The 16,328-nt window shown below is 33.4% G+C and overlaps 1 protein-coding gene across 2 annotated transcripts; it reads left to right on the top strand.

Moving 5' to 3' along the window:
* The first annotated feature begins 2,595 nt into the window (after positions 1-2,595).
* On the top strand, positions 2,596-14,464 carry LOC132750372 (tubulin-specific chaperone cofactor E-like protein). 2 transcript variants are annotated; one of them, XM_060740337.1, is made up of 7 exons: positions 2,596-2,758; positions 4,076-4,221; positions 4,639-4,820; positions 10,447-10,786; positions 11,963-12,114; positions 12,338-12,422; positions 14,067-14,464. In XM_060740337.1, the coding sequence occupies exons 1-7, from the start codon at positions 2,641-2,643 to the stop codon at positions 14,301-14,303; spliced, it is 1,260 nt and encodes a 419-aa protein (XP_060596320.1). In that variant the 5' UTR covers positions 2,596-2,640; the 3' UTR covers positions 14,304-14,464. The 2 variants fall into 2 exon arrangements, with proteins under 2 accessions (XP_060596320.1, XP_060596321.1); XM_060740338.1 differs by lacking the exon at positions 4,076-4,221 and having other exon boundaries at positions 2,629-2,758.
* The last annotated feature ends 1,864 nt before the right edge of the window (positions 14,465-16,328 follow it).

Here is a 16,328-nt window from a genome sequence, read left to right as displayed (position 1 = left end):
CTGGTTGGCACCCTTGAAACGCTTACGTAAAGTACGGAGTTCTGAATATAGATTTAAACTGTATGTACATTATTTATAAAACCAGTGTTGAATTTCTTTGTGAATTACATAATGCAACCAATACTGTTTTTAACGCAAAAGACCAACTGCATACAAATGTACATAATTTTTTTATATACTGATATTTTAAACGTTGGTATTTTAATTTTCAACTTGGAAACAATGTTGGTACATAGGTGTTCGGCGCGTTGATTGGTCACTACCCCCGCACCCCCCTCACCCCCACGCCTACTCTACAGCCCTCGATCCTACCTCTCAAAATCATGTAAAATACAGTATTTTTCATTTGAAACATGTTTTAATCTTTTGTTCATGCTTTTAATTCAATTACCTTCATTTCCCGCAAAAAAATAAAAAATTGATACATATATATACATCTTTATTATATACCTATACATTTTCTCCCTAAAATACACGCAAATATTGAAGCGCAAATACGCTTCAACGGATAGAAATTTCCGTATTATGTTAGTGACAAATACGGTACCATATATGGAAGTGCCGGACTATTTTTGACGTTGGTTCCGATCTTAGCTTTGTATAACGTTGCATTTGGAAACGGGAACCAAAATTATTAAAGGCGTGGTCAGTTTGTAAGAATTACGTATTCATCCGTCGGTCATGAATTTATTTCTTGACAACTACATTTCATTTTCTGAATAAAACAAAAATGTATATAATAAAAGGAAAATTATGTTGTAGTAGCTTTCTGAGACTATGTATTTTTCTACTAGCATCGTTGAAAAATTGATATCTTGCTCGACCTTCGGTCTCGCAAGATATCAATTTTCCACCGCTGCTCGTAGCAAAATACAAAGCCTCAGAAAGCTACTACAACGTAATATTCCGTATATATTTAGCAAATATATATGTATCAATTTTTTATTTTTTATTTTACACCTATATGTTGGTATAGATCTTGTCGTCTAATCTATATATAGATGCGTAACACCCATATCTGAAAGTAAATATTACAACTAGCAGAAATAACAATACTCACCGTTCAAATTTTCCGCAATTTATATTTTTGAAGTAAAGTCTAGTCAAAATTTATGTTATGTGTTAGTCAAATTATTTCCTTATTATATAATTTTATGTTTATATGTTTTGTTAATTACTTTTGAATAACTGTTCTTTATATTGTTGATATATCATAACCTTATGCATATTATATGCCTTGGTTTTGAATAAAATCTTGAATCTTGTTTAGGTTTTAGCTATAATTTGATTTAAAAAGTTCATCTGATTGTTTAAAGTATTTTAAAGATAAGATTAATTAATGTATATAGTTATATTCAAAGGTGAATGAATGACACGTTCGTAGACATGTTTATTTAAAGGGATATTAATGTCATCTTTGCCTTTGGGTCATGATTTAGCACATTGTAGATAACTTATCAGAACTGTGACTGCAAGTGCAACATCACGTTAGTCATCATTTTTACTGGTGTGTTATATGGGAATCACGTAAACCTTTATTAATGGAATTAATTTTAAATTGACACTCTGAGTCTCTAGGTGCATGTAGATGTTATTTCATTTCTGAGTTATAGATAAACAAGCAACTGAGCAATAGTCCGACTTTTGCATGGTTCAAGCAAGTTGGTTTTAGTTTATACTTAATTATTCTATTTTGATTGTGTTGGAAGCTATAAGCTTATTGAAACACTCTAAAAATCCACTCTTGAATCTGTTTGTGAAACCAACCATACTAAGTATTGTATATAGTTTCTTGCTCAAGGAAACAACATCTTGCCCCTGATGGGGTTTGAACCTATGCAGCATCCTTTTGTCACAGGGTATAATGAATGATAAACTCCTGGCGTAGGTTCATCAATTTAATTGTAATATATATAAAGGAAAAGCCTAAAAACATAAATACATGATTATATTACTAGTTAATTAAAATACAACAATACAACAATTGAACGATGCAAATAAGAATTATTTCCAAAAATTCTATTAAATAAACTTATAGAATTAATGTAAGAAGAACTGTATATCTTAACTGGTAAGAGAATAAAGACGAAGTGAAGTGGAGAAGGAAAGTTTTTGGGAATTTGGAAGAAAGGAAATGTTAAAAACCAATGTAAAACTTTCTCTCAAATCTCTTTCATACAACTTACAACATGATTGGACATACAAAAACATTTCACAAAATTGCACAAATACATAGTTGAATTGTTTCGGCTGTTTCCATGAATTTCTTCTGATAAGCGTAACTTTGGGAACCATCCAATACAATACAATAGCAGACAATAACAGACGCCATGGAGACAGACGATAATCAATGCATGCGCGGACATTAAGAATACTTTTCCCACAACTAAATGACGAACAGTGCACGGCAAAATGAACAATAAACATAACTAATAAAACGACCCATGACACTTTGATAACTAGTTCTGACGTGTTAACCACTCAATCACACAGCCACATAAAGCACTTAGTTAAGGGTTTTGTTATACAGTCTGACAACATAAAAAAATTTACAAGTAGAGGCAGACCTGACCAACAATGTGAACTGTATGATCAATTAATTGGTATAACATGCACAATGTATAGTTGCAGGTAAAGAAGATGAGAACGTTAGCTGCGGCAATACATGAGAAATATGATGATACAGGTGATGATGATGAGGCTGATGATACTTTTATACAGGTGTTTGTACCAAAATCAGCACCGCATGCTGGCAAAGGTAAATTATACTTTATAGCTGAATGTTAATGCCAACTTAAAGGTTTTGAACTACATGTAGGTCTATATCGATAATATCTGTCATGTATTTCAGTCTAGATTGAAATGTCTGCCCTGGGGATATCAGCCCTTTGAATGGTAATGAGGCTCTCCGAGGGAGGGATATTCAGAAACACAGACACTCATGTCAGATATTTTTTTCTTGCACATTCTAACATACATGTGTTTTATATTACACTTTCATCTTATTAACCACATGAAAGCTAGAGCTGTCATCGATAGAGACAATATCGATGTATCGTTGATATTTTTTTGCCGATCAATAATCGATACACATTTAAAAAAAATCGATACTTTTGACTAATTAATTAAATGACTAGAAATTATAAAAAAATCACCCAAAACATATACAGAACAGTTATTTATGTCTAATGTTATGCTTTTGTTATATAGTGGAAATATTTCATATCAATGGTGACAAAAAATATTGTCTGGAAAAAAAAATGCATTGGACAATACACTGTACAGAACATGTTTTTAACTGAAATAATTTAAACAGGTATGAAAGTTAATGACAGACACATAATTATAGGTTATTATCGATATATCGGTGTATCGTTGATTTTAGTCATCTGATATCAATATATCGTTGATATGCTTTGCACTGAATCAATGACAGCTCTAATGAAAGCCATGAGTTTCATCTTTAGAAGTGCAATCAGTATAAACTACTCGACTATATAACTGAAATACTGTTTGGGAAAAGGTGTAAAATGAAACAAACAAACAAACAAAAGACCATGGCTTCAGTGGGTGGTACTCTAGCTACTTTGGGTGGAGTGCACTGTTACTTAGGTCACTGACACAAAAAAAGGTTAAACACTTTTGTCACACAGCTCTTATTTATTAACTGATGCCTTTAATATTTTTATATTTAGAATATAGAAACAGTGCTTGTTCTTTAAGCTTTCAGTAGAGTTAGGATTCACTAGGGTAAATGGCCCCCCCCATGTGTTTAAAATAATAAACTTGTGTAATACAACATAAACAACTTTAAACAGTCTGAACTTTGATGGTTCTCTTACTTTGGTTGTAGATGTCAAGGTTGAGGTCAGTGATACTAAAAATAGTTGTTTTTTCTAACATGTTTTACATCAATGTGTATTGACAAATGTGTAGTTTTTGGAAGGATCCATTGCCAAGCTATAGGTCTTGTTGCCTCAATTTATAGTAAGGCCTTTCAAAAAATGTGTAATTGATCCAAAGGTATTTTGAAAAAAAAATCTTTTGTGTAATAATGAAATTTACAATTGATAAGGTGCAGGAAAACCAGGGCTGCCACATCGTTTAACTCTAGATGACCTTCAGATCAGCACTGCTGGGGATGACAAGGATATATCAGAATTATGTGGACATGTCACAGAGTTAGACCTTACCAAAAATGCTATGACAGATTGGAGAGAGGTACATGTATATCTATGCAATTAGATATTGTCCATGTGATAACTATGATCTGAAGCTAATTGCATTTAATGTACATGTTTAAATATATATATTTTTCTATGCCACCATAGCATCTGGTTAATTGGAGCTATGTGTGGTTTATCTAAGTAAAATCAGCTCATATATAACACTTTGCTTTTTATATGCTAAACATTACATCTGAAATGCATATAGATTAGAGTAATGATCAAAAGCTCAACACCTTGAGGGCCTTTGTGTTTATAATCTTGTAAATTTAACCATCTAGCTTACAGAAGGCAACAGTAGTTTTCTCAGGTAACTGAGTATATCTTATATAGTGCTGATTTATCTAAATATTTGACTTAGAATAACAGTATGAGATCACTATATTATTATTTTTTTATCTTCATTTTTCAGGTTTTTCTTATACTAGAAAATATACCTAATTTATGTTTCCTGAACCTGACCATGAATCCATTAAATGACACCTGGGATCACAGTATGCACGAGAAACAGTTTCCAAACATGAGGGATATTGTTCTTAATGGGACATGTGTGTCATGGGAAACCATCTCTCAACTTTTGTTATCCTTACCAAAGTAAGTATTGTCTTTAGAAATATTACAGCTGTCATTGATTCAGTGCAAAGTATTATATTGACAATATACCTATATTGGATGACAAATATAGGTGATACACCAATATGCCGATCAATACTCCTAATTTCTTGTATATAATACTTTTTCATACCTGTTTAAACTAGAACTATCGCTGAATGTGATTCATACCTCCACCAATGTACTTGACAGAAGATGACTTGGAAAGGTGGTTAAGGGAATAACTTTAGTGGCACAAACATATACATAAAAAGAAATTATCTCTGGTGAAAAAGACAAATTGTATAGGTAATGGTATAAATATAAATAATTGTCAAATCATGTTCAAAACAGTTACAAATAACCGTTCATTTTCCCAATGTACTAGAACAAACAAAAGCAGTGAAGTTAAGAAAATAGGATAATTATGTCAAAATGTAATTAAGAGTGGAAAAACTTTGCATACTGAGCTTACTTGTGACCCTTCATATAGTACATGTATATAGTTTCAAGTGCATATTTGTTCTGGTTTAAGAAATATAGTAAATAAATTTAAAGACATAAAAATGGACTTAACTTTGTCAAAATACAATACAAAGTTATCCTCCCCCACTTTTTGTGCCCCCACGTTAGTGGCGGGCATTTAGATTTACCCTTGTCCGTCCGTCTGTCTGTCTGTCCGTCCGTCCTTCCGTCCGTCCTTCCGTCCGTCAGTCCGATCACTTTTGTGTCGCACGTAACTCAAAAAGTATTTGACCTAGAGTCATGAAACTTTACAGGAATGTTGATCAGCATGTGTAGTTGTGCACCTGGGTATTTTCGTCTGGATATTTTTAGTATTTTCAGAGTTATTGCCCTTGACTTAGTAAAATTTTGCAATTTTCAACTTGTGTCGCATGTAACTCGAAAAGTATTTGACCTAGAGTCATGAAACTTTACAGGAATGTTGATCAGCATGTGTAGTTGTGCACCTGGGTATTTTCGTGTGGATATTTTTAGTATTTTCAGAGTTATTGCCCTTGACTTAGTAAAATTTTGCAATTTTCAACTTGTGTCGCACGTAACTCAAAAAGTATTTGACCTACAGTCATGAAACTTAACAGGAATGTTGATCAGCATGTGTAGTTGTGCACCAGGGTATTTTCGTGTGGATATTTTTTGTATTTTCGGAGTTATTGCCCTTGACTTAGTAAAATTTTGCAATTTTCAACATGTGTCGCACGTAACTCAAAAAGTATTTGACCTAGAGTCATGTAACTTTACAGGAATATTGATCAGCATGTGCAGTTGTGCACCAGGTATTTTCGTCGTGATTTATTTAGTATTTTTAGAGTTATTGCCCTTCACTTAGAAATTTTTTGCAATTTTCAACTTGTGTCGCAAGTTACTCAAAAAAGGATTTTACATAGTCATTAAACCTTATGGGCAGCTTGCTCAGCATATTTAGATTTGCACCTGGGGTTTCGCTTGTGGATTTATCCAGTATTTGTAGAGTTATTTCCCTTGACTTAGTAAAAAGATTGACAGAACAGTGGCGCGGTGGGGGCACCCGTGTCCTATGGACACATTTCTAGTTTAGTTATAAAACTTGACCTGCATACATGTATCTTACTTACGACACTTCGTATATATTTGAAGTTTCAAATGATTATTATGCCCCCGGGCATATAGTGATTGAACCGTCCGTCCGTCCGACAGTAATTATGTGGCTAGAGGGACAATAGGTAACTGTTCTTTCTCTTTGATGTCATTCATTCCGTAATGCTTTTATGTGGCTATTTTCTTTTGTGTGGCTAAAAAGAACAATAGAGAGAACAATAGAGTAGCCACATTATTACTCTCCTGTTAGAACGTCCTTCCGTCTGTCCGTATGAGGTTAACCCAGTCTGTGCGAAAGTCCGTCGGTCCTCGGTCCTGGCCGAATAAAAATCATGCGGTCCGAGATAAATTTCCTTTCCGTCAGTCCTCATGTCCGAATAAAATTTCAAAAAGTTAAAAATATTAATGACCTGATTGATAACAAGTACCCCGTGATGCAAAGAATTTATTAAAGAAGATATTGATCAACCTTAAGTCTATTTTGTAGACATGTCAAATAAAAACCAGTCAACTCTGTCTTCAAAGTTTCATCAACAATGGTAAATTTTGCCGTAAAATACAAATTTGAAAATTTTGTTTTACGATGCCTGTTTGAAAATAGCCGATGAGTAACAATCTTTGAAATAATGAAAAAAATTTAATTTAATATAATCAAAATCAACAACAGGTTAGATTTGTGAATGTTTCTGCAGGAAACAGACAAATTTTCAATTGTCACATATTTTCGCGATACCCGCTTTTTATAATTAAAAAAATCGGTAACCAAAAGGAGATATGTTTTTGTTAAAAATGTGTGTCAATAACACTTAAAATGTAGTTTAGGAATTAAAATTACTAAAAGATATTGTTTACTTTAGTTTGAAATGGAGGTATTACCTGTATAAACATGTTTGTCACATACAATGAATATTTTCTTATGGGGGGGAAGTGGAGTGAATCTGGAAGAAAAAAAGAGCATAATGGTCTGATGATGTAGGGTTTTTGAAATTATATTTCAAATTACTTTTTAATCACTTTTATGGTACAGGTTGGGACATATTACCATTTTTCCTGAAATAAGCTTTTCTCTGTTCAAACTCCAACTCCCAACCCCTTACTCTGCTCATATACATCATAATCGTCAACTGCATAAGTGCAGCAAAATATGGCTTAACATATTTCAAAGTGATCTGGAAGTCCTACATTTTGTGCTTGGGGAGTCCCAGGACTCCTAACTTTGAAAAATTCTTGTAAGAACCCCTGCTTAAGTTATTTCATATGGTCAGCATCTTCTTGTGTTTCTATATGATGGTCACACTAATGATAGTCACACTTATTTAAAGAAAGACGATCATTTTTACATTCAACTGAGTTATTATAATATAATGCTTGAAATGTCTGGGCCGGAAAAATATCATCCGGGCCGGAAATAAACCTAAGGGTCTCGGTCCTTGTGGCCTGAAAAAAAAATTGACTTTCGCATAGACTGTTAACCTAGAACAGCAAGTTGGATTTTTCTTAAGTTCTACCTGTACCAATGGCTTCTAAGTTTACACACTTACTAATCAATACAAAGTACATGATCTGGGCAAGTTACATAACTCTGGCTTTCTATATTTACCAAGTTATTGCCCTTTTCAGCACTTAAAATGAATAATGGTAACCTAAAACAGCAAGTTTGGAAATATTCTTAAGTTCTATCACCTATTTACTAATGGGCTTTATTATTTCCACACTTACTTATCAATACAAAGAAACATGATATTGCCAAGTTATATAACTGTGTCATCCATATTTCCCAGTTATTTCCCCTTTTTTTATCACTTTGAAAAATAGGGCCTTGTCTGGTTAACCTATTTTCGGCAAGTTGGATTTATCTTAAATTTCTCCTAATTGCTTTTAATTTCTTTAATATAATCTTTCATATTTAGTAGGTGGATACCTTTGATGGTCCTCTACTTTTTTGTGGAGTAAGCGGTCTCTAGGGTCAAGGTCAAGGTCACTGGTTTAAAAAAAAAAAAAAAACATTTTTGCTCATACACCCATATTTTAGTTGCTGTTTTAGTTTAATACAAACATGCCAAGGGAGGTCCTCCTTCTTTGGGTGTAGCAAGGGGTCATTTGGATCAAGGTCAATGTCACCAATGTCAAGGTCACCAATGTTAAAAATAGATTTTTACATTTTTACAGGTGTATTGACTTTATTCTATAGACAGATGTTATTTATAATTGATAGAAACATAAACTTTGATGGAGTTAGTGGTCAGTTGGGTTTATTAACTGACAGATATATTTTATATTTGGTAGGAAGATAACTTGCATGGTCATCATTTTGATTGGGGTAGGGATCAGTGGGTCAAGGTCAATTGTGCTAAAAATAGATTTTTACACTTTTGCCCATACAGCTTTTATTTATTGACAGATGTATTTCATATTTGGTAGGAAGATAAGTTGCATGAAGTTGAATATTTTTCATCTTCACAAGTCAGAACAATGACTTGGCAACTTATATTTTTCACAATTACAAAATGCTATGACTTTGTCAAGCTATATAACTTGTGTTACAATTTTTTGGCAATTTTTCTGTCCATAACTGAGTGAATGGGTAAACATTTTTTGAAATATTGCTACTGTCAAGAATCTGAGCCGGGGGCATTTGTGTTTAACAAACACGTTCTTGTTTTTTTTCTAGTTTTAGAAATATTCAAGTACATGATAAAATTTCAGAACATTTTCTAAGTCAATTTTTGACCTTCAAGTGTGGCCTTGACCTTAAGCCGGCACAATGGTAAGATGGGTTCTGCACATTGCCCAGTTGGGGTGAACATTTGAGTCAAGTTTAAAGAAAATCCTTCCATTAGTGTAGAATTTATAGAGCAGACATGACATATTGTCTAGTATTGATTGTATGTAAATTGAAAGACTTAAAAAGGGGCATAACTTTGTCAAAATGCAATGCAGAGTTATGAAACTTGACCTGCATATCTTACTTGTGACACCTCATATATCTTTTAAGTTTCAAGCTAATACCTGTGCTAGTTTCAGATATTTTCAACTACATGTTATAATTTAAGAACATTTTCTCTAAGTCAATTTTTGACCTTCAAGTGTGACCTTGACCTTAAGCCGACACAAAGGTAACATGGGTTCTGCACATAACCTTGTTGAGGTAAACATTTGAGTAAAGTTTGAAGAAAATCTTTCCATTAGTATAGGAATTATAGAGCGGACACAAAATATTGTCTAATATTTGATTGTATGTAAATTTGAAGACTTAAAAAGGAGCATAACTTTGTCAAAATGCAATACAGAGTTATGAAACTTGCCCTGCATATCTTAATTGTGACACTTCGTACATATTTTAAGTTTCAAGCAAATACCTTTTCTAGTTTCAGAAATATTCAAATACATTTTAAAATTTAAGAATATTTTCTAAATCAATTTTTGACCTTTAAGTGTGACTTTGACATAAAGCCGACAAAAGGGTTACATGGGTTCTGCACATAACCCTGTTGAGGTGACATTTTGCAAATATGTTGTATCCCATTTCTAAATGACCCTTGCATGATTTTTTTTTCTGACCATATTTTGATATTACTGCTATGAAATGTGTTCACTTAATAATGTAACAATAGATTACTGTTAGACATAGCCACCTGCTTTTTGTATATGTTTGTAGTGAATTTTCATTTTTTATAGGCATTTAAATAATTGATTACAATAACCGATGTTTTCCAAATGTGTATCAATTATTGATTTACAGAAAAATATCAACTAATTACATCAATATCGTCTCTATCGATGACAGTTTTAAGAAATATAGAATATCATATGTCTTAAATAATTAACAAAGAGGTCTTCCTTTACCTGTAAAGCTGGGAAGTCACTTTAATGGCTTTAAAACAGTCTCATTGTGACTTGAAAATACAACAAAACAAACTTACTTATGCCAGACCACCTCTGAATAAAGATCTTACCTTGAAAACCTTTTTATAAAGACCACCATTTAATTTCCCATTGACATGTGATAATCTTATTTTTTTTATTTCAGCCTTACTGAGCTTCATGTCAGTTTAAACAAGTACAAGACAGTCAATCTACCAGCAGAATGTGTTCATTCGTCCCTTACAAAACTATTTGTGAACAACAGCCAGATTGAAAAATGGGCGGAGATTTCTAAACTAGGTGTGGCATTTCCATGCCTACAAACATTGAATGTTATAGATAGTAATATAAGTAATTTTTCATTGGATGGGGACTTTAAAAATTTTCCAGCTCTAACAGACTTGAATATAAGCCAGTGCCAGATGGAATCTTGGGAAGAGGTTGATAAATTCTGTCAGTTTCCTGCGTTGATAAATTTAAGGATTACAGACATCCCTCTAGTGAAGGTAAATTTAAAAGTTTATTTTCAATATTGAGTTGTTATGCTAAAAAGTTATTACACAAGAGCTCCACTGAGACAGGGTAATATGCACCACAGGACAAATTTTCAAGAACACATCAATAACAAATATGTGCCTTAAATAAAGATAGCAAATATTTCCATAAAATGTGAAAGAAAATTATACAGTCTTAATTTTTTTGTAAGTTACAAATTGACATATTAGTTAGACAATTTAACTTTATGACTTGATTTCATTTTGATTAAACGAAATCATTTAATGTTGCAGTTATTTGATTGAAGAGAAAACCAACTTGACCTTTGTTTTGATATTTAAAAACACTACTAGCATGCAAAATATAAACAGAATCACTGAAATCCTTAAAAAATTATTCTGAGAAATCCAATAATTTCGCAGAACATTAGATGAGAAGGGTGGCATTACTACTCCAATACCTAGTTGATTGCAATTAAAATTGGATAACAACTGTAACGTATGTTTTGATATAACTTAATTGCATGCCAAATATCAACAGAATCACTGAAATCCTTAAGAAATTGCGCTGCGGAAACGTCACTTAAAAATTGCTTAAAAAGGGGCATACATGTAATTCTTATTAACAATAAAATGATTGCAGAGAAAATCAAGCTTCACCTTTGTTTTGATATCATAATATGCATGACAAATATAAACACAATCACTAAAATCTTCGAGAAGATAATGTAGCACAAAGCAATTGTCCAGGCAAAGATGGAAGGACATTGCCATACCATAATACTTCCCAAAAGTGTCTGGGCATAAAAAAAAGAAAGATGGCATGCCAGTTTATCTACTTGTTTGAAAGTTTGTCTTAACTAAAAAGCCTCTAGACATGAAAGAAATCAATGTTTCTTATGGATAACCTTAAAACAAACAATATGGGGATGTTACAATTGGTGATGGAGAATTTTAAAATTAGGTCTAGTTTGCTGCCTTTGAATCATTTGCCCCTCAAAGCATTGAGGAATTCAAACCACTTTAGATATTTCTTGCTGAAGAAAATTGCATTATAAATGAAGAAATTTATATGACAAAGAGCACAGAAAGTCCTTCCACTGCACTTCCAAGCTGCAGATTTTTTATTTAATGTTTACAGAATCAGTTTTGACTAATAAACTTTTTTTTATTAATACAAATGTACAGGACTGGGAACCAAAGCAGAGGCGTCAACATTTTGTTGCACGATTACCAAATATCAAACAGTTAAATGGTAGCAATGTTACAGAAACAGAGAGGGATGAGGCGGAGAGAGCTTTCATCCGATATTTTATGGATTCTGATCAGAAACCTGCAAGGTAGGCAAAATTCCTCTTTCATATTTGTATCTGATGAGATGGAATGATTCTTTTGAATTCAGAAAAGCTATGACATTACTCCGATGAAAGGCAAAAGAGCACTGGTGAAGTGGTTATCTGTTTGCCTATGCTTTTTGGTCATTGGAATAAGTCCTTCTGGTATCATACCTGTGATAGGTGTTGTGAAATTAAGTTAGATTATATGCTGCACTTTACATTTCAGATTTGCTGAATTAGAGAAAATTCATGGAAAACTGGATCCTCTTGCAAATGTGAAGTTTGAGAAAGCTGATTATATCAGTCTCATGGTAGGTTTTCTTATTCACTTATCCTTTATTATAATACTAATAAGTATTAACTCCACAAAACATTTACACTTCTTAGCAATTTCAATACTTAGCATTACCTCTGCATAGCGTTTACACTACTGAGCAACTCCAATACTTAGCATTTACTCTTCATAGCGTTTACACTACTGAGCAACTCCAATACTTAGCATTTACTCCGCATAACGCTTACACTACTGAGCAATTTCAATGCTTAGCATTCACACCGCATAACATTTACACTACTGAGCAATTCCAATACTTAGCATTTACTTGGCATAGCGTTTACACTTCTGAGCAATTTCAGTACTTAGCATTTTCTCCGCATAACCCTTACACTACTGAGCAATTCCAATACTTAGCATTTACTCGGCATAGCGTTTACACTACTGAGCAATTCCATTACTTAGCACTTTGATTTCTCATTAATGTTACTTAGTTAACTGATTTCAGTGTTTAAATATTTACTGGTATCAAAGATTTGTTGTCCGGAAAATGAGATTACTTAAAAAAATATTTTGATTAAAACATCTCTGAAAGTAAAGGAAAAAATGTTTCACAGGCAAGAAATTTTTAGCTCACCTGTCACAAAGTGATATGGTGAGCTTTTGTGATCCCTTTTTGTCCGGCAGTAAACTTTTACTTTAAATGACATCTCCTCATAAACCACTAAGCCAATTTCATCCAAACTTCACAGGAATTTTCCTTTGATAGTCAACTTTGGAAATTGTTCAAAGAATCTAATTCCATGCAGAACTCTGGTTGCCATTGCAACTGAAAGAAAAAACTTAAAAAATCTTGTTTTAAAAAAGCAAAAGAGCTTGAACATGAAACATCTTCTAGTGGGTGTCTACCAAGTTTGTTCAAGTAAAAACTCTGGGGTCAAAATTGGCCCCGCCCCAAGGGGTCATTGTTTAGCCCTTTATGTATATTGTAAATTTTTTTAAAAATCTTCTTTTAAAAAAAAACATAAGAGCTACAGCTAGTCTACCAAGTTTGTTTAAATAAAAGCACTGGGGTGAAAATTGGCCCAGGACAGCGGCTGGGGATCATTGTTTTTCCCTATATGTATATAGTAAATACTGTAAAAATCTTCTTTTAAAAATCCCAAAGAGCTATTCATCATGAAATATCTTATAATGGGTGTCTACCAAGTTTCTTCAAATAAAAGCCCCTTGGTTGAAATTGGCCCCTCCTGGGGGCCTATATACAGGTGAGCTATTTCAGGGCTATCATCACCTCTTGTTTGTGAATAAAGCACTGCTACCATTTCATGTAACATGAATTTGTCAGGGAGGAGACTTCAGAAATTAATAGGACATTTTTTGTGTTTTTTCCTGAGTTGAGTTCAAACTGTCTCTTTTAAAGTCATATGGCGACTATCAAAATTAACAGCCAGAGAGAATTTTATCAGTCATTATCAGACACCTGAGTAGAACCACTGACATTCTGTAAGCTGACAGAATTAATTATGAGCTTCCTTACATGAAATGACCTGAAGTCCTGCCAGGATTCAGACCCAAAGTAGTGATGTGCAAGGGGTTAGAAGTCAGCGACCTTAACCACTCAATTTCTTTTTTAAGGATTTCAGACACAAAAAAAAGATTTTTCTATTTCCATCTACAGGTGAAATTTGAAGAAAAAGAACAGATAATGGACGTTTATCAGCGACAGACTGTTGGGTCTCTGAAAAAACTGTTGACAAATTTTACTGGGTTACCAGCAGATGGCATGCGATTATTTCATATAGAAATGTGTGACGGGATAATAAAATGTACAGCCGAGATGAGGTCTATGTCTAGACAATTGTTAAACTTTTTTATGCATGAAGGAGATATCATAGAGATAATTAGAAAATTGTAAACAATTTATTTAACTGTTATATTAAGGACATTTTGTTTGTTTTTATGGTATATATCTTACTAAGAGGTGCAAGTGAAAATGAAAAACAAAAACAAAAAACGGACTTTTAAGCAAGATATGTATGGTCTTTTACTCAAAACAATCAAATTTTTCTTCCGGTGATTTTTAGCTCGACTTTTCTATGAAAAGGGGAGCTATCCTACTAGCCCCGGCGTCGGCGTCGTCGTTAGCGTTAGCGTTGGCGTCACACCTTGGTTAAGTTTTTCGTACCACCCCACTTTATTTCAGAAGTATTACAAGTATGGCTTTGAAACTTACCATACTTGTTCACCATCATAACCTCCATCTACAGACAAGAGTACATAACTCTGTCAAGGTTTTTGACAGAATTATGGCCCTTTTTTGACTTAGAAAGTGTATTGAGCTTGGTTAAGTTTTTTGTACCACCTCACTTTATTTCAAAACCATTGGAGGTATTGCTTTGAAACTGACCATACTTGTTTACCATCACGACCTTCATCAACAGACAAGAGGACATAACTCTGTCAAGGTTTTTGACAGAATTATGCCCCTTTTTGACTTAGAAAATACATTGAATATGGGTAAAATCCACTTATTGCCTTAACCCTTTGAGATATTGCTTTGAAACTTTTAATGCTATTTCACATCATTACCCCCATCTGTACGCAAGAGAAGGTAACTCTGTCAAGGATTTGTTTTTAAAAATTAAGGCCTTTTATCGACTTAGAATCTTGGTTAAGTTTTTTTTGTACCACCTCACTTTATTTCAAAACCATTGGAGGTATTGCTTTGAAACTGACCATACTTGTTTACCATCACGACCTTCATCAACAGACAAGAGGACATAACTCTGTCAAGGTTTTTGACAGAATTATGCCCCTTTTTGACTTAGAAAATACATTGAATATGGGTAAAATCCACTTATTGCCTTAACCCTTTGAGATATTGCTTTGAAACTTTTAATGCTATTTCACATCATTACCCCCATCTGTACGCAAGAGAAGGTAACTCTGTCAAGGATTTGTTTTAAAAATTAAGGCCTTTTATCGACTTAGAATCTTGGTTAAGTTTTTAGTACCAGTCCACTTTTTGACTGAACTGTTTGAGATATTAATTTGAAAGTTGGAATACTTGTTTACAATCATGATTCCCAAACATGTCCAGGAGAAGGTAATTCTGTCAAAGATTTTATTTGAATTATGGCCCTTAACTGTCAATGTTTTGTATTATAGGCAAGCACTAAAAAAGTCGAGCGCGCTGTCTTACGGACAGCTCTTGTTTTTCAGTGCCATAAGACTTATTTTTATATTTCACTAATAATATTTTTCAGTGTTTCATAGAAAAGCATAAAATAATAAGGACATTTTTTAAAAGAGTATAGTGAATGTAGAAACTAATCTAAATACCCAGGTTGTTGTTTTTATACTGTAATTTAATTATGCCTTCTTCAAAGAAGGGTGTGTGTTGAGGGGTGGGGCTTGTCTAGTCAATAGCATGAGAAAATTTTTGGCTTACTGACATTAGATTTGTTATGGAGTTTGACCATTAGTTTAGTAAACATGACCCTTACCCTTTTTTATATGCCCGAAAGAATTTCGGATATATTATGTTATACCCCCTGGCGTCCGTCTGTCTGCACTACCCAGTAGGAATAGAGGGCCATCTAACTGTAAACAAAACAAAAGAGAACAATAGAGTTCATTCCGTAACAATATAAGTAAGGGGCCATTGGCCCTCTATTAAACAAAAGAAAAAACAAAAGAAATGGCCCCTTATTCCATTTCGGACGGACATCCGCCCGGCCGTCCCTTAGCAATTCGGTTTTTGGAGCATAACTTAAGTTCCATTTGGCCCACAGTGTTCAACCTTCATAGGATGATTGTCCATATTGAGAAGAAGACCCCTATTAATTTTTGGGTCACAAGGTCAAATGTCAAGGTCACTATTACCTTAAAACTGAAAACGGTTTTTGCTCAATATTATTGAGCAACTTAAGTATTAATC

The sequence above is a fragment of the Ruditapes philippinarum genome, unplaced genomic scaffold (assembly GCF_026571515.1).
Source record: "Ruditapes philippinarum isolate M1 unplaced genomic scaffold, ASM2657151v2 ctg4157_1_1_1_1, whole genome shotgun sequence".
NCBI lineage: Eukaryota > Metazoa > Mollusca > Bivalvia > Venerida > Veneridae > Ruditapes > Ruditapes philippinarum.
This window is presented reverse-complemented; position numbering and strand designations above follow the sequence as displayed.